Source organism: Amphiura filiformis, unplaced genomic scaffold (genome assembly GCF_039555335.1).
Source record: "Amphiura filiformis unplaced genomic scaffold, Afil_fr2py scaffold_64, whole genome shotgun sequence".
In the NCBI taxonomy this organism is placed as follows: Eukaryota; Metazoa; Echinodermata; class Ophiuroidea; order Amphilepidida; family Amphiuridae; genus Amphiura; species Amphiura filiformis.
Window position 1 is genome coordinate 441,880 of NW_027305528.1, and position 26,642 is coordinate 468,521.

Genomic DNA, 26,642 nt, shown 5'->3' on the forward strand with positions numbered 1-26,642 from the left:
AACGGAGTTACTCATTCAGGTAACCCGTTTGAAATTCACACTCCCTGTGTGAAGATTAAGGTCATGTCTTCCATAGGGGAGTATGGATTTCAACTAGAACAGCCTAATGTACCGTAGCCCTGTTCATTTATTTTGTAACTCAGGTCATTACATAAACGAGGTAACTTCAATTTTCACTATCAAGTGTAAATTTGGCCTTGTCAAAGGTATAACCAAATAAGTAAAGCGAGGCGGAATTGATTGTTTTTCACAATGGAGCCGTGAATCACATTCAGGATCTTCAATTTGCCAATCTCACGGCCATCTCAAAACGAGGTTCTACCCGCAACGTGTGTGCTGTGTGTCCGTACGCATGTCAAACTCATGCTATAATTACCGCATATATGTTGCAAAAGCCTTCTGTCATGTTGCTAGAAAAGCATGAGAAACAAAAATGCTCATTTTGTGCATGCGTTTGCAAAGAACCCCGTTTTGGTAGTAAGAGCGAATCCATGCAAAGGGTGAATACAGCCCCTTAATCAAATTAAAATTTGTTTCAAAATTCTGAAGTATAAAACAATTGATTCTGGAATTTCCAACATTGGGGTCGATGTTCTGTTTTATAATAAAAATGTTTTTCTTGATTTCCATGATAAGGGCAAGTCGGTGGAAGACATCCTGTCTTGTTTTTGCCTAACCACTGGTCTATTCCAGTTGAAATCCATACACCACCTATGGAAGACATGACTTTAATCTGCCAGACAGGGAGTGTAAATTTCAAATGGAGTTGCCTTTTCAGGTAAACCCAATTTGAAATTCACATTCCTGTGTGGAAGATTAAGGTCATGCCTTCCATAGGGGGTGTATGGATTTTATCTGGTATAGCCCTATGAATTCTGTCGGTCAGCATGACATCACTTGAGATAGATTGCTTCTTCACATTGGTTGCTTTTCCATCTCGCCCCCTCAGACACGAAGGGAACACTTACCATTGCACTCAGTGGAGGAAATCACAAAACATGCCATAAAATAAACACCTGTTGGTGAAACAATTCCAAAAGGTTGATTTCTTATCATGGAAATCAACTTTAAATAATTACCAAAGTCAAGGCAAACCAGTATTTTCTGTGCTGAGAAAACTAAAACTAAAGGGCCCCGTACAAACCAATAGGGACTTTGCGAGGGTGTCCCCTTTGACAGACGTGAGATGTGGGTAAGTGCAATAGATGGAACAGCCCCGACCAAGCGAATAGTCCATTGAGCCTCTCTCCTACAAATATTGCACTTGACATTATAGCACACAATGATCTCTCTCTTTGTGCCATCCAATGAGTAAGTTGTTCTTGGGTGAACATGTTGAAGGTTGCAGTGAACACAAGTCCACATGATATCCATGTTCCTGTGCTGCTGAGGCTCTGTCTTGGTCAATTATCCCCATGCATACTTTACCTGAAAGTAGAACATACAAATGGAAAGTTAAGATTATGATTAAACAAGGAGTTCAGATACAAAATGTGATGTACAACGTGCATACATTTTCAAGCCAACATTTGCCCTAAATAGGCTATTCCATTTGAAATGCATATGTGACACGATCTGGTCCATGGGGGCCAAAGGCGGCAAATTTGAAACTAAGATAGAGGTAAAAATATGGAATAAAAAACAATAAAATACATAAGAAAATAGACAGCAAAAAACTTCAAAACTTTAGAACCAAGTCACAGTATGCTAGGCCTTTGGTGTTTTCAGTATATGATAGCCTATTTTAAGTATAATGTAATAATCATAGTAACTCAATTATCAAAAATACTTCCTTTGGTCCCCATGGACCAGATCATGTCACATTTACCCTCTAGGCAAAAAATAAAAGTTGTTTGATTGTCCTCATATGACCGACCCTAATCTGGAAAATCTGGAAAAAAGTGGGTTTTTTTTGTTTGTTTTACTGTATAACTGAAATAACCCAATGCTAGCTTTTTAATTGACACCCTAGATTAAAAAATCCAAATTATGTTTTTGAAATTATGATCAAAAACAGCACATATTTTCTTATTATGTTCTTTATATTTGATGAGTTATATTTGCCCATATCTAATAAACTAATTGCTTTAAACTTTTCACATATAATCCAGTCGATTAGTGAAATTTTCATGCACACAACTAAGGAAAAGTACAAATTCACAAACATTTCATGTCGCAGTAACATGGGTTCTCTCTAAAATGCAAAATTTTAATGACACCAAAAATATCATGTTTAACAGTACCAAAGAGATATTAGACCCAAAAAGTAGCGACACAAAATTGACCTGTGTGTAAAATTATTTATTGCAAATCTGACAACGCTGCAGAGCAAATCACATATTATGGTTTTAATGTACTGTAGAGCTGGCTGTTTTTAAAAACGGGGTGTGACCTTTTTCTTTTTTCCTTCTCGATTTTGAGAACTAAGTTGCGCTCCTTCCCCTCCATTCACATGTACTTCCCCCCACCTGACAAAAATCCAAGGTATGCCACTGTCAGGTTACATGTTTAATTTCATACCTCTTTTTGAATGCTCTGTGTCAAAGTTCCAAGATGTCTGTTCTGCAGCATGTCCAACTATGAAATATTCCTATAAAGGAGGAAAAAGATTTACTTCAAAAGACAGAACATTGCATGGACTCTGGCAATTACATAAAAAAGACAAGAAAGACCTTACTAATTGGGTGGTCCTAAATTAATTTTGGTATAAACAAATCTGGTTGCTCGAGAAAATTAATGATTGAATGAATTTGGTGCAATTTGTAAAGTTGCAAATTCAAAAAGATTAGGCATGATAAATTGCACAGTCTAGCAGGTTCCACTTACCTGAAGTCAGTGGCAACCAGCGTGTGCCAATGATTGCAAACTGACCATGCTGATCATAGTCTTTCAATATGGAAACTATTTCTCATGGGCGATACCCATTAAAATTGATCCTTGTATACAGTAAACTGATGCTGCAACTCTTTGAATCACACCAAATGCTGCAGTAACTCATTAATTCGGTTACATTTCCAATTAAAAAAACCCAAAAAAACAAGTGTAGTATTATGTTGCAGCTAACACACTTCCATACACTTTCATCTTGAATTTATTGCTTTAAATTAATTGTGCTCAAGAAGAGTTAGGACCACCTAATCATGTGGGGAGTTTCTTTTTCAGGTGGGGAGTTTCTTTTTGTGATGTGTGTTATAAAGGCAACAAAAAGATTTATTATTTACAAATTAATCCATCATTATGTCTCAGCTTTGTATATCAATGGAACAGTGCCACAATATGGTATATGTCCTTTTTTTAGCTGCAGTACGAATGATTGCAACTGGGACATGGACATCTGTCTTTGCTGCCTGGATGATGTTTACATTTAGACTTTGATACAACTATACTTAATACTTTTAAGTATCTCTACTTTAAGTATCTTAACTCAACTTAATACTTTTGAGACATTAATGATATTTATTAAAATAAATACTCGGTATCATTAATGCAGATAAAGATAAAAAATAAACAAACTTCAACTTACAATTTATTAAAATAACAACAATAAGAGATATATTGTTTCATGTTAGCAAAATATTGCAAATCTGCAAAGCTCTAAAATGGAGCTACATCTCTGTACCACTGAGCTCTAAATTAAAGTGTCAAGTTTTCCGTGATTTAAAACAGTGAATTCCGCAATTTTCCATGGGTAGTTTTAAATACTAAATTCTGTGATTTCAGTAGAAAGGATGGTATGCCCATGTGCTAGGTAGGCCTAGTGCACCGCTACAAATTGGTTGTGGCATTATATTTTTAGTTGTTTTAAGGTTGATATCTTAGAAGACAGACTTAATTTTCATTATTTTTACCTAACATTCTCATTATTTTTTCTTCATTTTTATTTTTATCAAGGAAAAACATGTTTTCTGTGAATTTCAGTGTTTTCCATTTTTTTCTTAAATTCTGTGGATTTAGCCACTTTTTGCCACTCCGTGGATTTGCCACTTTACTCTAAATGAATGTACAGTGGCTAATGGACATAAGTCTTTGTGCCACTTAGCCATTGACATAAAAAGACCAGAATGACCACTTACATCGCAAGTAACGCCTGCTGTCTGGTACCGTTGACTTCTGGGATATGTGATAAGATGTGTGTCTTGTAAACCTCCATAGCAACAAGGACTGGATACAAAGGCTGCTTGGTGATGCAGACACTTGGACAAAACAAGATCTGTAGCTACACCACACGCATGCAGCGAAACCTATGTTAGATCAAAAGTGGAAAAAGAATGTTCATCCAGACACGCACACACAGACACAGAGGGTAATCAAAAGCAGATAATTCAGCATCGAAGTGGTTACATAATTCTCTTGGTTACCTGACCACACTATTTTGTATGCCTTCGAGTGCCATATACTTTGTGTGGTGATCGCTTCGATCGTGGTTCATTACTCAAGAGCGTGTTACATGACTTTGATACTGAATAACACAGGCATGGAACAATCACACATATCGACTGCTCAGTGCCAGAAATGGGTAAGTGCAATAGCTGCCATGTGTAGCTGCCGTATAGATGATTACAATATACTGCATTTACTATGTATGCTCAACCTGTCTCCTCAATAATCCGTAATCATGGTATTAGATATCATCTCTACGCAGATGATATTCAATTGTATTTCATATTCAACCCCAGTATTCCAGGTGAAGCAGCTAGTGCTCTGTTCAAGCTGTCATCCTGTGTGGAAGAAATACGTTGCTGGATGACACAAAACAAACTCAAACTCAATGATTCCAAAACTGATTTTTTCATAGCTGCATCCCCAAATAACATGCATCGCCTTCTCAACACTACAATTTGCATTGGTAGTACTGTAATAACACCTTCAGCTACAATCAAAAACCTGGGCGTAACATTTGATACAGCAATGAACATGTCATCTCACATAACCTCCTTGTGTAAATCTTTGAATTTCTTCCTCTGGAATATATCCAGAATTAAATCGTTATATCGATCAAGATACTTGTAGCAATGCAATGCGAGCACTTGTTCTCTCCAAATTAGACTACGCTAATGCTCTTCTATCTGGTTGCAGGTCTACCGATATTGCTCGTCTCCAGCGTTTACAGAACAGAGCTGCTCGCATTGTATTCCAAGTCCCTCGCCGCTACTCGTCATCCCAGCTTCTTGACTCCCTCCACTGGCTACCCATCGAAAAACGCATCATGTTCAAAATCCTCTTATACATCTACAAGTCACTGAATGATCTGTCACCAATCTACCTGTCTGATTGTTTGACGATCTATATCCCAACCAGAGAGGGTTTACGTTCGGCGTTAGACGCAACTCGTCTAGTTGTCCCCAGGAGCAACAGATTAATTGGTGATAGGTCTTTCAGTGTACAGGGACCCAAACTGTGGAACAACATCCCTTTAAACATCAGAGTTTCCCCCACTGTAGATAGTTTCAAGAGTAACCTAAAAACTCACTTGTACTGATTGTTGCTGTTTTTATGCCCTTTTTTTCTGGTATTATATGTTTTTGTTTATATTTTGTATCTTTGTAAAGTGCTTTGATCAGGTTGGAAAAGCGCTATATTAAGTGCTGTTATTATTATGTTATTATTATATTATTACTGTGTGTACATTGCCATATGTTCACAGGGTGGCTATTGCACCCACCCACTTCTGGCACTGATTGGTCGATATATGCCAGTAACAAACACGAATCTGTCATGTCTGTACAACTACATCAGCAATGAGGAAAAACTGTATGAAAAGGTAGAAAAATGGGCTATTACAGTTGAAATCTCACACACTGGTGGTGTAGATTTCAAATGGAGTGACCCATTCAGGTAACCCTATCCCATTTGAAATTTGTGAAAGATTAAAGTCATGACTTCCATGGGTGGTATGGATTTCAACTGGAGTAGCCCAATAGAGTAAACCAAAAATTAAGGTACCGGTTCTGTTCACCTTCTGTGCATGCTAAACAAAGATAGATATGTCATAATTGGAACCAGCAGCCAATAGCTGTATCTTTTAGCTCGAATTTAAGACCTCATTTGTTGAAATTGTTCTAGAAATAAAACCATGACAAATGCCAATTTAAAAGTTGCAGTTTTCTCCATTGCAAGCCCTATTGATTTGTACACAAAGCATTCGCGAACAAGAGAACTAACACTGTGCTTCCATTGATTAGCACGTTTAAACTAGTGTTGTGCTTTCATTGCACAAAAGTGCAACTTTTGATTTTGTTTCTTCATTAGGTTTTAGATCACTGTTTCTTTAATTCCCAACCAATTTCAACAAATGTGTACATCCATATCAAAACGATGCACTTGTCGGATGCTACATGTGTCTCATTTCACATAATAGCTAGGTATAAAAACCAGACTCATCTCCGAAGTGGAGGTCACTTCAAATCATCCCAAGTCACATGGTTTAGGAATACAGAACATTCCTTATGAGTGCACACCAGTAAATACAAGTCTCCTACACCCTGGGCGAAAAAAACCAGTGTTTAATACGAGGATTCGTGCAATACGACTAAATTAAATCCATTAGAAAAGGCTTAAACCCCAACTATTAGGCCCTGATTCATATTTAATCCTCATTTAGGCCTGGGAAATAGATTGTCTGTGAAAAATGACCAGGATCTGACTTTTTATTACAATTTGGCTAAACTTTCAAAATGTGTTACATTTCAGAAACACCAAGCTATTTGTAAGGTGGCGTACGCTGTATGGGCTATAGGGTGATCTAGTCGGCTTTTTTCTGGAAAAAAATGCTGGACTCCGTATATAATTTCTACAATAGATGACTTCATCTGACCTTCGACTTGCAGAAAGGGTAAGTTTTGAAGAACTGAGTCGCTCTGGAGTCAAGAAAATGACGTTTTCCTTGGCCCTGTTTGTACAGAAAGTCAATGGGAGCTATTTACTGGTGTGCACCCTGTACAATTTTGACCTTTTGACCTCGGTCACATTGTTTTCCTTCGAGTTTTAAATTGTTATCGATAAAATCCTTCAAAGCGAAGCTACAAATGACTGTATAGCATATCAATTAAGTGGTTTCTAGCTTGTTTAGCAAACTACCTGCAGATTTTTGACTATTGAAGGAGTATAAAGGTAAGATTTGTGTACAAATAAGGCCTATATCAGTGGAAATGCATACTCGGATCAGTCAGATCACTAACATAGCCTATAGCATATATTGTAAGACGATGCATTATCATGCATCACTGTGCATCGCTAGACTTCCAAATTTGGCACTGCTGTCATTCTCTATCATATAGAACAGCAAAAGCTTAAGAAAATCATTCCCACCATGGTTCGAGCATGCATTTAGAAGGCTGTGATTGGCTGAATGGAACCTGCATTGGACAGAATGTTGGTAAGCTTAAAAATTACACTGACCATTTTAACATGTTTTAGGCAAGCTAATTTTCATCGTACCCAGGCTCTACTCCCAGGGCTTATGTTATATAGTTACTAGCCATGTACAGTGGTGTAGCATGAGATATCCTGGGGGTGGGGGTGGCACAGACCACTATGGGGGATGGAGGGAGGGAAGGAGCATCACCAGGCCCTAGGGGCATCCAAGCACCTTTTCTGCAATTTTCCTCAGGGATTTTCAAAATTTTAAATCGATTGACAGGGGACATTATGCCCTTTCACCCCCCCCACACCCTTTCACCCCCCCACCCCACCCCTATGATGTTACACCACTGGCCATGTATTTTCTCCTCATTTGCTTTTGCAATTTGCTTATCTTCATGTTTGCTTGCTCTTATTTAGAGAGATTAAAATGAGAAATTATGAAATTAGAATTTTTGTCATTGCTATCAGCAGTAGATAGCAAAATATTCTAAAAATAGTACCATGTCAATTAGCTGATTTGCATAGTAAAAAACCCCTTCAAACTGAAAGAAACCAGTCTAATTAAGTTCACCAATGTCCAAATTTATGATTTACTAAATAAACATAAAAACATAAAAATTCTTTGTACAATTTTGACCTTTTGACCTCGGTCACATTGTTTTCCTTCGAGTTTTAAATTGTTATCGATAAAATCCTTCAAAGCGAAGCTACAAATGACTGTATAGCATATCAATTAAGTGGTTTCTAGCTTGTTTAGCAAACTACCTGCAGATTTTTGACTATTGAAGGAGTATAAAGGTAAGATTTGTGTACAAATAAGGCCTATATCAGTGGAAATGCATACTCGGATCAGTCAGATCACTAACATAGCCTATAGCATATATTGTAAGACGATGCATTATCATGCATCACTGTGCATCGCGAGACTTCCAAATTTGGCACTGCTGTCATTCTCTATCATATAGAACAGCAAAAGCTTAAGAAAATCATTCCCACCATGGTTCGAGCATGCATTTAGAAGGCTGTGATTGGCTGAATGGAACCTGCATTGGACAGAATGTTGGTAAGCTTAAAAATTACATTGACCATTTTAACATGTTTTAGGCAAGCTAATTTTCATCGTACCCAGGCTCTACTCCCAGGGCTTATGTTATATAGTTACTAGCCATGTACAGTGGTGTAGCATGAGATATCCTGGGGGTGTGGGGGGTGGCACAGACCACTATGGGGGATGGAGGGAGGAAGGAGCATCACCAGGCCCTAGGGGCATCCAAGCACCTTTTCTGCAATTTTCCTCAGGGATTTTCAAAATTTTAAATCGATTGACAGGGGACATTATGCCCTTTCACCCCCCCACACCCCCTGCAACCCCCCCACCCCACCCCTATGATGCTACACCACTGGCCATGTATTTTCTCCTCATTTGCTTTTGCAATTTGCTTATCTTCATGTTTGCTTGCTCTTATTTAGAGAGATTAAAATGGGAAATTATGAAATTAGAATTTTTGTCATTGCTATCAGCAGTAGATAGCAAAATATTCTAAAAATAGTACCATGTCAATTAGCTGATTTGCATAGTAAAAAACCCCTTCAAACTGAAAGAAACCAGTCTAATTAAGTTCACCAATGTCCAAATTTATGATTTACTAAATAAACATAAAAACATAAAAATTCTTTAGAGTGCACACCAGTAAATACAAGTCTCCTACACCCTGGGCGAAAAAAACCAGTGTTTAATACGAGTATTCGTGCAATACGACTAAATTAAATCCATTAGAAAAGGCTTAAAACCCAACTATTAGGCCCTGATTCATATTTAATCCTCATTTAGGCCTGGGAAATAGATTGTCTGTGAAAAATGAGCAGGATCTGACTTTTTATTACAATTTGGCTAAACTTTCAAAATGTGTTACATTTCAGAAACACCAAGCTATTTGTAAGGTGGCGTACGCTGTATGGGCTATAGGGTGATCTAGTCGGCTTTTTTCTGGAAAAAAATGCTGGACTCCGTATATAATTTCTACAATAGATGACTTCATCTGACCTTCGACTTGCAGAAAGGGTAAGTTTTGAAGAACTGAGTCGCTCTGGAGTCAAGAAAATGACGTTTTCCTTGGCCCTGTTTGTACAGAAAGTCAATGGGAGCTATTTACTGGTGTGCACCCATAATTATACAATTTGATTTGGGGATGATTTGAAGTGACCTACACTTGATATGAGTCTGGTATTTATTCCTAGCTATTATGTGAAATGAGACACATGTAGCAGCCGACAAGTGCATCGTTTTGATATGGATGTACACAAATGAGGTCTTAAATCAGAGCTAAAGAGTACAGGTTATTGGCTGCTTGTTTTAGTTTTAACATACTTGTCTTTATTTAGGATATATAGGGGTGAACACAACTGGTACCTTAATTTTTTGGCTTACTGTATATTAACAATAGTAATAAAAATGGTTTTCAGGACTAACATATAACCTTAAATTGGACAGAAACCATTCCTTACAGCTTTTCAACATTTTGAGTAAAGAATAACAAAATTATACAATCAAATCATGAGTAAAATGAGCAGAATTTTGCATGATTTGGCTAAACGTTGATTGGTCATGATCAGTAGTGTTCAATCCGGCAAGTCTACCACAGATGTGATGGATACTTACCCCAATGTCAAACTTCCCAATGTAGTAGTCAATGTTACTTTGATACAGAGTCACATTCTTAAGGCCAATACTTATTACTCTGTCAACGGCTCGTCTCAGTGATTCCTCATTGTTTTCTATCATGACAACATGGCATTCTGGGAGAAGGTGTGCTAGAACAATTCCTACATGGCCCTGAAAAAAAAACGAGAAGAATAAAAATGCAAGTTTAAATCAACACGCTATGAAAATATGACACTGAAAATTTCAGAGTTACAATGAAAAACTACACAATACCATGAAAATAACATTAACACTGAAAGTTCTTTTGTTATATTCAGGTATGCCCCTGACCCTTGTCCAGAGATGGAATGAAATACCTATGAATGACCATTCATTAACCCCACTGAAATGGGCTATTCCAGTTGAAATCCATACACCCCCTATGGAAGACATGACCTTAATCTCCCATACAGGGTGTGTCAATTTCAATTTGAGTCACCGATTCAGGTAACCCCACTTGAAATTCACACTCCCTGTGTGGGGATTAAGGTCATGTCTTCCATAGTGGGTGTATGGATTTCAACTGGAATGGCCTAAATGATGGATACTTATCACATTGAAATGTATTGGTCCATGCTATGATATTACTGGATCAGTGTTCATTACAGCAAATGATACCTATTATTACACTAAAAAATGCACTGAAATGCCATTTAACTCTACATGATTTAAGTGTGATTTTCAGTGTCATATAACTTCATAGTGAAACAACTAACAAGTGACCTTTGCAAGGCTGTGTGTCAATTATAGGAAATGTCAGCATAGTGTTTTTTCCTTCAAATTTCAACATGTGCTGTGACCCACTTGCTGTTTATCCGTAATTGAAAATTGAGCAGTTTTTATTAAGATACTAAAAATACTATGAATCCAGAAAATTTCTAATACACACAACCCGCAAACGGAGTTTGTAGTGCTGTTTGTGCAGTTGTGCAGCAAGAGTGCTGACAAGCTGTATAGGCTCTGCGGGATTAGGTTAGCATGCGCTATTGGATAAAGGGACCAGCGCTATGATACGTAGCTATATACTTAATTTCACTACCTTTAGTCAGTGGCACTAGCTTTGAAGGTAGTGAAATAGAGTATACCATACTCAAGATGAAACAAAGTATAGAATGATTTAGAGTGCACTACTCTTTAGCACCAATCACCATGAACTATTCCAGTTGATATCCAATACACCCCCTATGGAAATCTCCCACACAGGGACTGTGAATTTCAAATGGCGTCACCCATTCAGGTAACCCCAATTGAATATCACACTCCCTGTGTGGGAAATTAAGGTCACATCTTCCATAGGGGTGTATAGATTTCAACTGGAATATAGCCCAACCATTACTGACTTACCCCACCACTACAGAAGTCAACTATCGTGCATATTTTGTTGGCAAGCATCTTCACCCCGGCAATAAGACTCTCCACCTGGCTCCTTTTATTCTTGGCTCTCTTCTCATCAACATCTGTAAAGCAATGCACACAAAATGTTTAAAACTTTATATGTGGACTTGGTCAGGGGTGTTGGGTGAGGGAGGGCGAGTTGGCGCAGCAGTAGTTCCCTCGCCTTGCACCACTGAGGTCCCGGGTTCAAGCCCCGGCCAAAGGACTCATGTGCACTAGGTTTATCCCGATTCCATGCTCGCTCTCGCAGGTTTTCTCCGGGATCTCCGGTTTCCTTCTGTATCGCAAAAATCGGTGATTAGTTGTTTGGTTATCAAAACTTCCTTCACCAAATGGAATTTGGGGAGCTGCACAGATAATTGGTGGATGTTACAATCTAAATGCGGATAGGTGCGCGCCGTTCAGCAGCAACCTAGTTGATGCGATCAGATTGTGATGATTCACCATTGCAGTGAAATTACAGCGCTTTGAGTCCTCTAAGATCTGGAGAAAGGTGCTTTATAAATCCAAAATTTATTTATTTATTTATTTTATTGGGGCAACCAAGATGAAGTAGTATTTCCAAATAGTTCTGTTGACCCTACTAGAATGTCTAAAATTTAAAATTTTAATGCTAAAATGAGCCAAAATGAGGACAATTGCCCCGCCTAAAACTGGGCCAAAGGAAGAGGCATATTACAACTTTTGGTCAATTCTGCCCCAGTATTTTGAGCCTGAGGGGCAACTTTCCCCCACCCTGCCCCCTGGTTGGCACACCTCTGGATTTGGTAAGTGTATTCTCATGAAATTTAGGTTCAAGTGAACATTCTGTACGTCAGGTAGGCTGTTCACCTTCATTCAAAAGTAGTTCCGTAAGACTTCATTTGTTAAGCAGTTTCATTCATAGTACCAAAATGAGAGCGCTCTACTTCTGCCTGAGAGTATGTTATTATCAGAAAAGGCATTCTGATCGCAATTTTGAGTATGACACATGACACACGGCATACATTGTATATGTACAAAAGTAAATGTAAAAGTACATGTATATGAATTGTACATTTTATATGTGATATTCCATTATACGTGCAAATTAACCGAGACAGTCTATTGGTACGGAAGCTTCATTTACAGCCTGATCCTTGGTACAAAATGTGTCAACATCCAAGTTTTGATGACACTATTTCTTTGATGATGGTGCACACAATTACAACAGGCACTTGCTAAAGAATATGTTTGTGAAGATTATCATTCATCCAGGTAGTAAACAATATTTAATATTTGAACTATAATCTAGTCAACTGGACTTACTATTTTTGAGTGGGAAATTTTCCCGTCCAATCCTGAACGCATCATAGCCCTATATACTGATCACCTGGCGGTAAAAGTTCATGGACCTGTGAGATCAACCTGAGAGGTATCTTCCTGATCGCTGAACTGTAGGCCCCGGCCAAGCCGCCTCCCTATACCGTTTCACAAGTCAATGAACTTTTCCCGCCGGATGATCAGTAGGGCTGATGATGCGTTCAGGATTGGATGTGAAAATTTCGCATTCAAAATAGTAAGTCCAGTTGACTAGATTATAGTTCAAATATTAAATATCATTTGCTAAAGAGTGTCAAGGCCTTCCCCTAACCATTTGCTGATAATACATGCATGTGACATACCTTGACATGGGTTGACCTCTGCGGGGAAGCTGTCCCAATCTAACTCTGTGTTGACCAACTTGTCATCAAATGTGACCTGAAGATGATGCCTTTGTAATTTCTCTAAGATACCAGGTAACTCACGTTTAACAGCAGCTTTGACAGCTTTCCTATTGGGAGAAAACAGGAGAAGTTTTTGAAAAGGCATACTAGAGGTTATGCAACTGACTCAAGTGATCAGAGTTTGAAAATAAATCTAATACTGGAACTTACTTTTTGCAACTCTTGGTTCATCAGGCAACTGACCCTCTGGACTACTGGATGACTATAGGTCCGTTCATACTACGCCGCATTGCCGATATATCAATTACTTTTGACACAACTCACCGCAACTTGTCGCATTACCAAGTTAAAATGCATTTAACTTTATTGCGATACTGCATGCAGTATTTTGCAGTACGATGTAGTGGAGGCAATGTACCGCACAGCAAAGCAATTGAACAGACCTTAAGAACATTCACTCATTTGACTCAAGTGAATATTCAGTGACTCAAGTCCATTCAATTTGTAAAATGATTCAAGTGACTTGACTCGATTTAAAAATGATCCCAAATGACTTAACTTGACAAGTCCTTGCAGCTCTGGAAAACACAGCTCAAGTGTAATACTCAACTGAAATTGGTGTTGATTTTTTGACAGACACCATTTTTACTCACTTTTCAGCGCTCTTTAGTGTTATAACTGACAATTAGTTTTGTCTTCAAAATTATACTTTTTATTGTAAATAAATAAATCTATTAAGCATGATCTTATCTTATTTTTGAAAAGATTTGATGAGTTTAAATTTGCGTTAATAAGTAATTTGAGTTATCGCGGCTGTGTACTCTAGCCATTGTTTCTTTCTCAAAATTGAGTTTTTATGAAATGTTTGTACCTTGTTATGTTTTTTATAAATACAAGGAATGAAAATCCAGATTTGTAAACTCCAACTGCAATATTTTAAGGATTTTATTTCACTATTCCACTCGTGTTTGAAATTGAAAAGGAAAGAAAATCTTTGTTGTACCAGCAAGGTACACTCGCACAACAACTCATCGTGTTGTGTATCGCGCAATTTGTTAACGCACAAATACGCTGACGCATCTGCCGACGCTTATCTGCATCTTGCGCGGCGCATCTTATGGAAACACCACGGAAGCACTGATTTCACAAAAACCTAGTGGTCAAATGGCTCCGTTTTAGCTGATAAAATGTGGGTTTTTCAAGTTCTTTCCCCGATTTAAATATCAAGTTATGAATGGATTTCGCTCAAACTTCTCAAGGGGCTGTGGATTTACCCGATGTTCACGTAATATAAGTTTCAAAAAGCGAAAACTGTCGCATTCTCCTGTGAGATTCGATGAAAGTGCAAAATGTGACCACTTTAAACTTCAACGGCCATTATTTCAATGTTCATTTTCTTGGTAAAATGACGATTTAGGTACACGATAACTCAATAAATACAGCATCTATAGGTAAGCAAATATGATCATCGTAAAAAGCATGATCGACTCAAGAAACGGTTTTCTCATTTTTTATATTTTGGTCTATTTCCGATTTTGGGCATTATTTTGTGCAAATAGGGGTTTTTGAATTTTAAAAAGTTCATTTTGATGCCTTATATGGTCAATATCTCAAAAAATAAGGCCAATATCAAAAAAATAAAAAAAACGTTTTTGGAATGGAGCCTCAAGATTGAGCTAAAAAAAAAAATAATATTTTGGAAAGAGTGTTTTTTTGTTATGATTTACTTAACAAATATTTCCAAAAACTCACTTTCTTGGGATTTTCTTCAAAATTGTTGTTTTTACCCCAAATCTGTATTTATATTAGGATTTATTGATGTCTTGCCTTCATAAAAATGTATACTTTTATATGTTTTGCACGAATAATTACAAAGTTATTGCACTTTTACTACATGCATGTCTGAGAGTACACAGCCACCTTATTGGATTTGCCCACGCACCTCTTCTATCAGCCAGTGAATGGAATGTGTCCAGCATATCAGAGGTAGTAAAGTCTTACTGAAACATAGCATTAAAAAAACTACAGAAAGTTGCACAGAAATCTTTACCTTGATTTTCCCTTCCCAACCTCCGTCTCTTGACTACTACATCTCTTTTTCGCATGTGCAAGTGACATCAACTCATCACAGCAAAAATCACTTGGCATCTCAAGTATCGTTGAGCCACACTCCACTAAAGTATCCACTACACCTGGCATATCCCGCATGTTTGCGCACCACCGCAGTACAAATGGAATAGTCCTGAGAACATCTGTGCATCCCAACTCATTTACATACGCAACAAAGCATTGAATATAAGGGAAAAGTGCAACATCCACCAGGGTGAGGTCAGGTCCTTCTGCAAATGTGTGCTCAAGAGTTGGAAGTGATCTTTGAGTTGCAGACTTTTTAGCAGACGACTTCTTCTTACTCTTTGTCTCAGTGGTTTCATTCTGGAGTGGTCCTTCCTGATGCTCTGTTGGGGTTAATGCATCACATTGTTGCCCCGAGTTTGATTCCTTTGTTCCATCTTCTGTACGTTGAGCACACTCATCGTTGGAAACGTGTGAAGTTCTACTGGTATCTGATGCACTTTTGTTAGAAATTGATGCTGTAATTTGAGCACGCTCCTCTTTGGAGGCGCATGTAGTCCTGCTGCTATTTGATGCACTTCTGTTAAAATCCATTGTGGTTACTACATTGAGAGTTGAATCTTCTTGTACGTGAAGTTGAGCCATTGAAATGGTTACATCTTTCTTCACATCTGTTTCCTCATTCTTAAATTCATCACCTTTCGTCCTATCACCATAAATGGATTGCTTATATTTACGCTTATCAGTGATAATAGCAGCGCTTTTATATGCCGTTTTCAGACTTGGTCCATTACTTTTACCAGCGCCTTCTTTATGTTCAGTCTCTGTATTATCTGTACATAAATTAGTCTTCTTCAACTTCTGTTGTCGGTATACTGCATTGAAAGTAGTAACTGGTTCAGAAAGACTAGTTTCTAAGACCTGAATTGATTCTGGTATACTGGTGAGCCTCTGTCTTTTTTCAATGCGACATTCCTGCAACAATCTGGTAAGGTCGGTAGGTGCTTGAACTTCACATAGTTTTGTCCATAGACTGACTTCTGAACAGGTTTTCAGGCTTGTCTGTCTGAAACCCTGTGAACATAAAAGAACAATTAGGAAATATATTACAACAAAGTGACTAAATCATAGCACGGTGAATCGGGTGATATTCTCTGCAATAGTAGATCAGAATAGTAAACTACTCAATTGTGTCATTAGACATTTATAAAATGTCGATATTTATATAGCGCTTTATGCCGTAAACAGCCTCAAAGCGCTTTACATTTATTCCGCCATTATTAGAATATGTCGGAACCACGTTTGCTGCCTACAAATGGCGCAGGGGGTTCATCAGTACAACGACTGTGACTACCCCTAACAGCTTCCCATTGCACCTGGGTGGGGTGAGGCAAGCGAGACAAAGCGCCATGCCCAAGGGCGCAACACGGTGGCGGGACGGGGACTCGAACCTACGCACGTCAAACAAGCTCTCAGATTATGAGTCCAAGGCCGTAACCACTAAGCCACCGTGCCCTACATTTATACCATTTTGGCTTAAATTCTGACTGTTACTAAAACAAAAGTGAGTCCTGCTTAGACTAAAGTGATTCCTGGTCCCAACTAAATTCAGGTGAACCAGGACTTACTTTTTTCCCAAACTGAGGCCTGGTAGAGAAGCTCTTAATTTCACCCTTGCTTGTAACAAAATAAAACTAATTCTAACTTTATAGGCAAACCAACCCATAGGACTTGTCAACCAACCTCAGGACTTACCAGCAATGATATGAGATTCTTTGATGGATCCTGTGCATCAGCAGACATAACCAATCTACGAAGTACGGTGCATAACCCAGCATAACAAACAATCTCTCTGGCATCGACTATCGCAGGCAAATCACAGCTCTTCACTATCTCCGGTAACTCAGACCACTTCATAACTGAGTTAGACAACATTGATGGTGGTAGACAAAATTCACCCCATTTGTTGTCTGTGTCTTTACTATTGTGTGATTGACTACAATTCTTTTGGGTATCCACCAGGACTATCTTGTAGTTGTTGCAAGCACAGAACTGATAAAGAAACACCACACTCCATGATGAAGCAGGAACAGTCTTACATTGACCGACTTCTATGTACAGAGTAGATTTGCTCTCAGCAGGTTCCATGATGCTGGGATCTTAATACAAAATATAAAACAGAGATATAAAATGGGCAGAGATCCATTTCTGGAAAAGCAAACATTTTATGTCATCACAGAGAAGATATCTTACCCTTCCCAGAATCCTTTGCAACATGACACTCCCATTACTTTAAAGGTTCCCCTTGTTTTCTTTTTGAGAATAGATTGGCTAAACATGGGTTGATAAGAAATAAACATATTTTGCAAGATCTGGATGTTCTAGTTGAGGTACATTTTGTCATTATTGACCCATGTTGCACTGGATTGCAAATCAGTACAGAAAATTGAAATGGAAGATGTGCATTATGGGAAGTGTGTACATGTACATGATTGCCTCTGATGGACTATTTCCAAATATATCTTCATCCCTGATAAAAAATTTTGCAGGAGTATGGTCTGATTTTTTCATGTATGGTGTTTTGAGTTACATAGCTCCAGCAGTTTGCATGATCGAGGGAGCATGCAGCGTGGCACATTGTTTAAAAGGTCTTTCTTGGTGGGAGGTCCTGGGTTCACTGCAGGGAAAATAAAAATAAATAAATAAAATCCGCTCTCCCCGTGGCTCATATGTACTAGAAGGCGGGGTAGATGACCTATTATAAAAGACCTTGTTACACCTCGTTACACACTACAGTCGATTCCGAATAGGGTATACGCCCAATTGTTATCTACACTTGCCTGTCTTGTAAAAATGCCCTGAACATTTATGGCGACCCCCTTCACCAGGTCACTTGTCAGCGTTATCTCTCCTAGATTTCAGCTGTTCATGCCTATGAAATAAATAATAATAAAAAAGCAAAAATGTTTGTCACCAGGGTTTGATTTACTTTGAAAAATGTGCATAGTAATTGTTAGTGAAAACAATATTTATGTGATGTTCTTACAAAGTATTTAACGGTTACATTAAAAATTGCTACATACAAGCTGAAATTTGTGTAGCAGGTTGTCAGAATAGGAAGCATTTTGCTCTGCTACACCAGCCACCAGTAAAATCAAATGCTGTACATTCAAGTGATTTGATTTAGTTTTGGTTTTTGTAATTTGTAATTCCATTGAAAGTACTTGGCAGCTTACATAAGACTTGATCAACTATTTTGTGTCACATTATTGCAACAGAGTATGGAACTATAAACTACCGGTACTTCAGTCACTCAATCGTCGCCAATTTTCAAACACATTAAAACAATTCTTTGTGAAGTTTAATGTTTATACCAAAATTTATTTTGATGACTTATCTTCAGAGGAAAGTTTGCTAATTTTTGAGAGATTAACCATGCTATTAAGGGGTACTACACCCCTGCCCAATTTTGTGCCTATTTTTGCATTTTTCTCTCAAAAACTATAGCGCATTGGTGACAAGTAAGATATGTATATTATACATTGTAGGGGCAAGGATTACAACTACTGCACTGGAAATTTTATTTCAACACAAACAGCAGTTGTGGAGTTACAGTCAAAAATGAGGAAAACCAATATTTGATCAATAAATCAATAACTACTTGCCTTGAGTTGCTGAATTTTCAGTGCAGTAGTTGTAGTCCTTGCCCTATAATATACATATCTTACTTGTCACCAATGCTATAATTTTTGAGAAAATGCAAAAATAGGCACAAAATTGGCCAGGGTGTAGTACTAAAAACAATTCACCGATGTGTTATTTGAGCAACTTTTTCGGGCGCTATACCCGTTGTGATCGACGTTGGGGCCTTGGGACGAACGCCCCCATCCCAAAATGCACCAAAAGGCCCCTTTTTTGACCCAAAAAGACCCATTTGCGAGCATAGTGAGTGAAAAAATTGGGGCCTTTTATGCCTTTTGGTCAAAAAAAGGTAAAAAAATCCACTTTTTCAAAATCTTTCCCCAGTCCAAAAAGTCCAAATTTTGAAAAAAAGTAAACTTTTTCAAAATCAGCCCCCAAAATAAATCCTGGTTACGGGCCTGGATTTGAGACCAAGACCAAGCTCTATCGGACTATAGGGAGAGCGTGGCGCAATGGTTAGGGTAGGCCTACTTGCCTTTAGTGCATGAGGTCCCGGTTCGATTCGGCGGTGGCGATTTGCTGGGATATTGACTTGGAAAAAAAGTCTGACATTAATTGGCAACTTCTGTAGATTAAATTCAGACTTCCGCTCTCCCCATGGTTCATTTAGAATTGGGTAAATGAATCATGAAAGTACTCCGTCCTTCGGAGGGGACGTTAAGCCGTCGGTCCCGTGTACAGAGAGCCATACCTGTACATGTATCTCGCAGCCAGTTTCGAAAAGAGTAGGGTGTTAACCCCTGACTGTTCCCAACCCGTCCCGGTATTCAAATTGACCCCAATGGAAATAAGCTTCAATAGAGGCTTTCTTGGGTTATCCAGGGTTGTCAAAACCCGAACAAATCAAATCAAATCTATCCTAGTCATAATGACTTACTAATTTAAATGTAATGACATGCATGCAGGCATGCGCGGATTCAAGGGGGGCGGGCCTGCCCCCCCCCACCTCCCCAAAAAAAGAGGAAAGGAGAGAAGAGAAGAGAAGAGAAGAGAAAGAGGAAAAAGGAGACAAAGAGAAGAGAAAAGGAGAAGGGAAAAGGTTAAAGTGCACGTAATTAAGAGCTATGAGTAGGTCCATGCCTAAATAAACTGCACGATAGGGTCAATCGCTTGAAGGCGGGTCCTCCGCTCAAAAGCATGTGAAAATTACTGCGGGCCGCCGATCCCGGCCCGTCACATTTTGTCACCAAATTCAGTATTAAAGCCATAATGTGTGATTTGCTTCACAGCGACGCTCTCAATTTTACTCGGGTTTCTACTTTTTGCATAATTATAATGCCCAGTGGTGTACTAAAATACCACGTAAAAGACTAAGCCTGAAGTGCTTTAAGGGGGTACTACACCCCTCGATAAATTTTTGTCTATTTTTGCATTTTTCTCAAAAACCAATTATAGGGGCAAGGAATCCAGTTACTACACTGGAATTTCAGTGACCCAGGACAAGTGGTTTGTTATTTATGATAAGAAAAGAGGTACCGCTAGAATGTACCTCATTTTCTATCATATACATGTACATGTAAACTGAACCGCTTGTCTTTAGTCACTGAAATTTCAGTGTAGTAATCGGATTCCTTGCCCCAATAATATACATAACTTTTGTTATCAGTGTGTTATTATTTTTTGAGAAAAATGCAAAAATAGTCACAAATTTACAAACAGGGGTGTAGTACCCCCTTAATAACAGTAAAATTTAACTTTTTATATTAAAACCGGGTCGGCCCGGTTTTATTCAGAGTTCATCGATCGACTGCTTGCTAACATCTTCCGTGGAGGTCAGGTTATGTGTACACACGTCGAGCGTGATGCTCCGTGCAGTATAACATGTCACGAACGGCGAGTGTAGGACACATATTGTAGGCGCTGGAATGAAATCGCAATTTTTCTTCGTTATACCTCATTTGTTTGGCTCGAAATTAAAAGAGGATAATGTGATCAATGAAAACAAACATTTAAATAGGAATCTATTCTTTATGCAAATCACACATTATTGCTTTAAGACAGACTCCATGCTGACTTCAACATCGATCCATGCATGCTTTAATCATGAATCTTATAGGCCTATAAAGTGTCAGTGTAACATTTAAGGGGGTACTACACCCCTGCCCAATTGTGTGCCTATTTTTCCATTTTTCTCAAAAATTATAGAGCATTGGTGACAAGTAAGATATGTATATTATAGGGGCAAGGACTACAACTGCTACACTGAAAATTTTATTTCAGCACAGACAACAGTTGTGGAGTTACAGTCAAAAATGAGGGAAAACCAATATTTGATCAATAAATCAATAACTACTTGCCTTACAGTGCAGTAGTTGTGGTCCTTGCCCCTATAATATACATATTCTTACTTGTCACCAATGCGCTATAATTTTTGAGAAAAACGCAAAAATAAGCAAAAAATTGGCTAGGGTGTAGTACCCCTTAAAATTTTGGAAATTAAGTTTGGGCCCTTTTTTGTTTTAAAAAGCAATGATATATAATCATGATAATGTAAAAATGATGCACCAAATGGCTTCAATTGGACCTTCATTTTGCAAAATTTCCAAACTCCCCCTGCGTATATAAACACCTGCCTGTTTTCGCTTCTGTTAGGGAGTCCAGTAGTTTCCCGATTTCCGAATTTGTATCTGGAAGCACGTAAAACACGCAAGAATTGTCGTATGTTTTAAACATGATTTTTATGTTGAATGGAAAAATAAATTATGATTCGAAGAGATTAAAGATTAATCTTTCTAAAATTCTAACTGTATGATGTTTTTCAAAAAAAAAAAAAAGTCTGTATAATACTAGATCAATGCGATAAATACGGTGTACCTTCAGAGCAACAGATTAGCAGTAGATGCATTCGTCGCCATCTTGTCACATGAGCTTCCGGATGTGACGGAGTTTTTGGATCACATCTCATTAACCCCTGACCTAGTCCAAAATCTGAGATTATTATGGGATAGACAAAAGAATTCCCCATCCGGCAATAGTAAACAAATGCCCGTTTGTAACAGTGCAGAATGTTGATACCTTTTGAAGGATATTCTTGTTTGCTTTTTGCTATTTAAGAAATAGAAACACATCGTAATATTCCAGATAAACGGTCGAGTCATTCAGATCGATTTTATTAGGACAAAAGAATATTTGTTTATGAATAGGGAAGACGACTATAAAACCCAGCTGTGGGATAAATCTTTCTCTCACTCTCTCACTCTCTCACTCAAACTCATGGGGCCAACACACATTCAGTTATCATTTGTATTTTGATGTTGTGAAGGAAGAATAAATAAATTCATCACCAAACCAATTCCAGTTGTTACCAGAACTTTTATTTAAACCAGTGGCCTACCGCATCTTTATATATACACACCAACCAACCTCGTTACAATGGTGGCAGCGGTTCAGAACTCGAGATAGCGCCATGATAAGACTGTACCGTAGACAGCCATGTTTACAATGGTAGCAGCGGTGTAGAACTTGACAGCGCCAGAGAATTATCAATGGTTTGATACCCTGTGCTTTACAATTCATCGCAGTTTCCACAGTTATGTAACAGTGCAGAATGTTGATACCTTTTGAAGGATATTCTTGTTTTTATAAACAAATGTCATATTTAAAGTGATAAATGGTAGATGTGACACATTTGTGAGAGATTTGTTGTATTTGTGTTTCATATGATGCATCGTTGATGTGATATGTTTAATAATTGTTTGCATGTGAATTTATGTGGTACATCTCTGATGTAACACATTTTGATATATTGTTAAATAAATGAGTGCAGTTGCAATGTTTATTGCAAAGTTAGTTTAAAAACTGACACGGTTATTGACAAGATGAATTTTGTGTTGAATCAGTGTTGATATTGCATTGTATACATGTAGTAATTTGATTAATTTGATGAAGTGTATAGAAGTCTATGGAAAATTACTCCAATATTTGTGATATGCCATGATATTTTTGTGAAATAAGTTCATTGTTTTAAGGTTCATTGTTAATGATACAAGTACATTGATATTTATTTAAAATACATGCATTGATAAGACGAGTATATTTTGTCATTAGATATTTGTTGTGAGTGAAGTTGGAAGTTTCGCTCATTTTTGAAGTACATTGAGGTTTTGAAAAATTGCTCTGATATTTGTGACGTGTTATGATATTTTGTTAAATGGATGCAGTGTTTTAAGGTACACAAGTTTTGTTACATGTACATTGTTATTTATTGGAAATACATACATCGATAAGAAGAGTATTATTTTGTCATTTATCCAAAAATGTTACTTAATTTGATGAGTGGTTTTGATATATAGTATTTTACTCATTTTGGTGAGTGTTTTGTATGGAAGGTGTAGAGATGAAGTTCTATGGCATTATTTACGTGGTTCACGGAAAATGTTTTTACTGATATAGGTTCTATATTATGAATAGACTTTGTATTTGTATACCTTGATACAATAAAATTATGTTTAGGCTTTCAAATAAATCATGTTGTAGAAGTTAAGTTGTATCCATGAGAATCAAATGTTTTAAAAATAAGTTTATGTTCAAGAATAACTCAAGTATATGTTTAAGAATAACTCAAGCTTATAGTCAAGCATAACTCAAGCATATAGGGAAAACAAAACAAAAATATAGATGTTTTATTGTTCAATATTAATTATTTCATGTCTTTGACATTAAATGTATGCAGTAAATATAAAAAGAAAATTATTTCATGTCTTTAACATCAAATGTTTTGTGTAATAAAAATTATTCATGTCTAATTGACATTAATGTTGTGTGCAATAAAAATAAAATATTAATGAATTTAATTATTGCAATTAATGAATTTAATTATTGCAATTTTCAAATGCAATTTAATATTAATAATGAACAATAAATTTTAAAACTAGTGATGTATGTATGTGTTATAAAGTGCAATATAATTTATATGTAAATGTAACTGATATTGACTAACAAAAATATATGTAAAACAAAGGTTTGAAAGGAGTTTAAAATGAACATTAATGATTAAATGAAGTTGCATTAATATTTCGATATGCTAAAATTGCAATATTTTTCTGTATTTATTGAATTGTCAATTTTTTTTCAATTATTCAATCAATTTTCAATATTAAATTTGTCAAATTTTGCCTTGAAAAGTTGTATTTTTCTGATATTTCACATTTTTATTTAAAAACAAAATCACATCCAAATTCTTGTGGTTATTTTATGGACCGGTATAATTAGTAAACATAATTAATGTGATTTTAAATTAAAGATTTCAAAAAGTTTTTGACTTTTATTCTCGTATTTTATTGTCAATGTGTTCAATTTATTAACATTGACAATATTGAAATCAAATTTTTTTAATATTGCAATAGTTTGAAATTATTATGTAATTGGAAGAAGTATTGGTATGGTACAACTCATTGCACATTGGTACAAATCATTGTAATAAAGAAACAAGTTATGAAAACTGTTTTAAATAAAGATTGTTAAAATTGAAAATGCTTTGTATAAGATTTAGACCTTATTATAAAAATAAATGTATTATTGTAACTAACTTTATTTTAATTGTATTTTAAATGTATTAAGTAGAAAAGCAAAATTTTTCACTTAATGAAATTAAATCATTTAACAAAAATATAATTTTTAAAATATTTTACAGCATAATGCTTGTTACATACAACCCAATGTTATGCGAATGATGAGGGCATCATCTTGGAGGAAGGGAGTTATGTAACAGTGCAGAATGTTGATACCTTTTGAAGGATATTCTTGTGTGCTTTTTGCTATTTAAGAAATAGAAACACATCGTAATATTCCAGATAAACGGTCGAGTCATTCAGATCGATTTTATTAGGACAAAAGAATATTTGTTTATGAATAGGGAAGACGACTATAAAACCCAGCTGTGGGATAAATCTTTCTCTCACTCTCTCACTCTCTCACTCAAACTCATGGGGCCAACACACATTCAGTTATCATTTGTATTTTGATGTTGTGAAGGAAGAATAAATAAATTCATCACCAAACCAATTCCAGTTGTTACCAGAACTTTTATTTAAACCAGTGGCCTACCGCATCTTTATATATACACACCAAACAAACCTCGTTACACGTTGATAAAGCATGAACGGTAGTCAAAAGCAATTTCTGAGGCACCAAAATCAAGGTAATTTTCCCCGATTTTTCTTGTCAAAAGCCTTATAATTCGGTTATAAAGAGTCCATGAAACCTATATGAAACTGGTATTAGATTAAATTATAGACTTTCAAGAAGAAGTTGGCCATAATGGCCAAGTTGCAGAGCAATCGGAGGTTGCGGTAAAATGCGAACCATGATTTTGTACAGGGAGGTACTGTGGTAACATGCGAAGTACGGGGAGTGTAGCGGTGTGTTAGCGGTGCATGCCATGTGCCTTGTCGGGTTGACGCCTTGAATGGTAGATGTAGCGCATTATCGGGTCTTGAGGGCAAGGATAAAAATGAAAAAAGCACACTTAATACAAGTGATATTATTTTTGTTACTACTTTTAATCATTTCTATGATACTTAAAGAATCTGTGTAAATATTTTTAAATTTTTTTTTCACTTCCTTTGTATTTTTTTTTCAATTCTGAAGTTGAGTAGTGCAGTGTCAGATGAGCTTCATAAACTAAAGACAAGAACATTTTGCATTCACGAGGGCTTCAGAGAAATATGAGAAAAAAAACACTTCAATGAATTGATATTATTTATGTTACTACTTTTAATCAACTCCAGTATAATAAGAATCTCTGTTCTAAACTTGTTATAAAAATGTTTGCGTTTTTTCCCCGCATAGGCCCGAAGTTTGGGGTGACTTGAGAAAAAAATAAAACACACACAACTGCACTTCATACTAAATCATATGTTGTTACTTTTTTATTCAATAATTGTCAATATGATATTACAATACTAGTTGTCTTTTTAACTCCCTTCCAAATTTTATTAGATTTCAAATAAATTTTGAGACAGTAATCGACACACTGGGACTTCGTTGCAGACATTCTAGTTGGTCCCGGCGACAGACACAAAACCTGTACGCTTTTACAACTTTAATTGAGCATAACTTCACTATACTTTAAAGACTGTTGGTTTTCTCTTTAAATTCTCTTTCCAGTGATGCCAAACTTGATAAGGTTCGCTTAAAAAAGGCAAAAAGTGCCGGACTCCCTACCTGTATTTCTCGCCCAGCCTGCCAGCACTTGATGTTTTAAAACAAATAATTTATACAATAATAGTGCAAAAAAGTATTTTCGCACCTTTCATACTTACTCATGTACTGTGTCATGCATGTGATCATGTGTGTGTGTGTCACTGTCAAATAATCTGAGACCATCTTAGGTATTATGCATGTATGGTCTCAGCGATACCGTCTCAGCAAATAATAAATTCACAAATTGTAAGCTTACCAATCATCAGACATACATGCAATACTGATTACTGTCATGAATGTCACTGCCACTGGCACCACACAACCATACTACAACTAATGATAGGACTCGTAGTTTTATTCATTTCATGTACTCAATCGTACAAAATTACACTTAAAATTAATTGGATTTTCTTTGCTCCACATCCAACACGCACATGTCATGCATGTTGATGTTTACAATCACTTATTTTCAATGCACCAAAATAACCCTAGCACAACTGAAGTCGTAAGTTAAATCTATTTTGATTGGTTCAAAGTTAGCAGATAAGGGCTAATGCACAAAACTGTCCAATCATATTTTG

The 26,642-nt window shown here is 36.8% G+C and overlaps 1 protein-coding gene across 2 annotated transcripts; it reads right to left on the reverse strand.

Annotated features, from left to right (window-relative positions):
• Window positions 1-71: 71 nt before the first annotated feature.
• LOC140144570 (glutathione S-transferase C-terminal domain-containing protein-like) lies at window positions 72-26,507 on the reverse strand. Of its 2 annotated transcripts, XM_072166390.1 has the most exons (10): window positions 26,318-26,507; window positions 18,057-18,148; window positions 16,972-17,375; window positions 15,194-16,290; window positions 13,102-13,250; window positions 11,408-11,520; window positions 10,022-10,195; window positions 4,074-4,241; window positions 2,521-2,590; window positions 72-1,428 (listed from the first exon to the last, which is right to left on the reverse strand). In XM_072166390.1, exons 3-10 carry the CDS (start codon window positions 17,362-17,364, stop codon window positions 1,271-1,273), a joined length of 2,322 nt encoding a protein of 773 aa, XP_072022491.1. In that variant the 5' UTR covers window positions 17,365-17,375; window positions 18,057-18,148; window positions 26,318-26,507; the 3' UTR covers window positions 72-1,270. The 2 variants fall into 2 exon arrangements, with proteins under 2 accessions (XP_072022491.1, XP_072022490.1); XM_072166389.1 differs by lacking the exon at window positions 26,318-26,507 and having other exon boundaries at window positions 18,057-18,174.
• Between the last annotated feature and the right edge of the window lie 135 nt (window positions 26,508-26,642).

What these genes read in the sequence shown, in the direction of transcription:
- LOC140144570 (XM_072166390.1), bottom strand. Translation starts at nt 17,364, where the DNA reads ATGGAACCTGCTGAGAGCAAATCTACTCTGTACATAGAAGTCGGTCAA. An exon ending in CAGCAGGCGTTACTTGCGAT is followed by an intron (nt 2,591 to 4,073) that starts GTAAGTGGTCAT and finishes CCTCCTTTATAG; the next exon opens with GAATATTTCATAGTTGGACA. An exon ending in CACAGAGCATTCAAAAAGAG is followed by an intron (nt 1,429 to 2,520) that starts GTATGAAATTAA and finishes TTCTACTTTCAG; the next exon opens with GTAAAGTATGCATGGGGATA.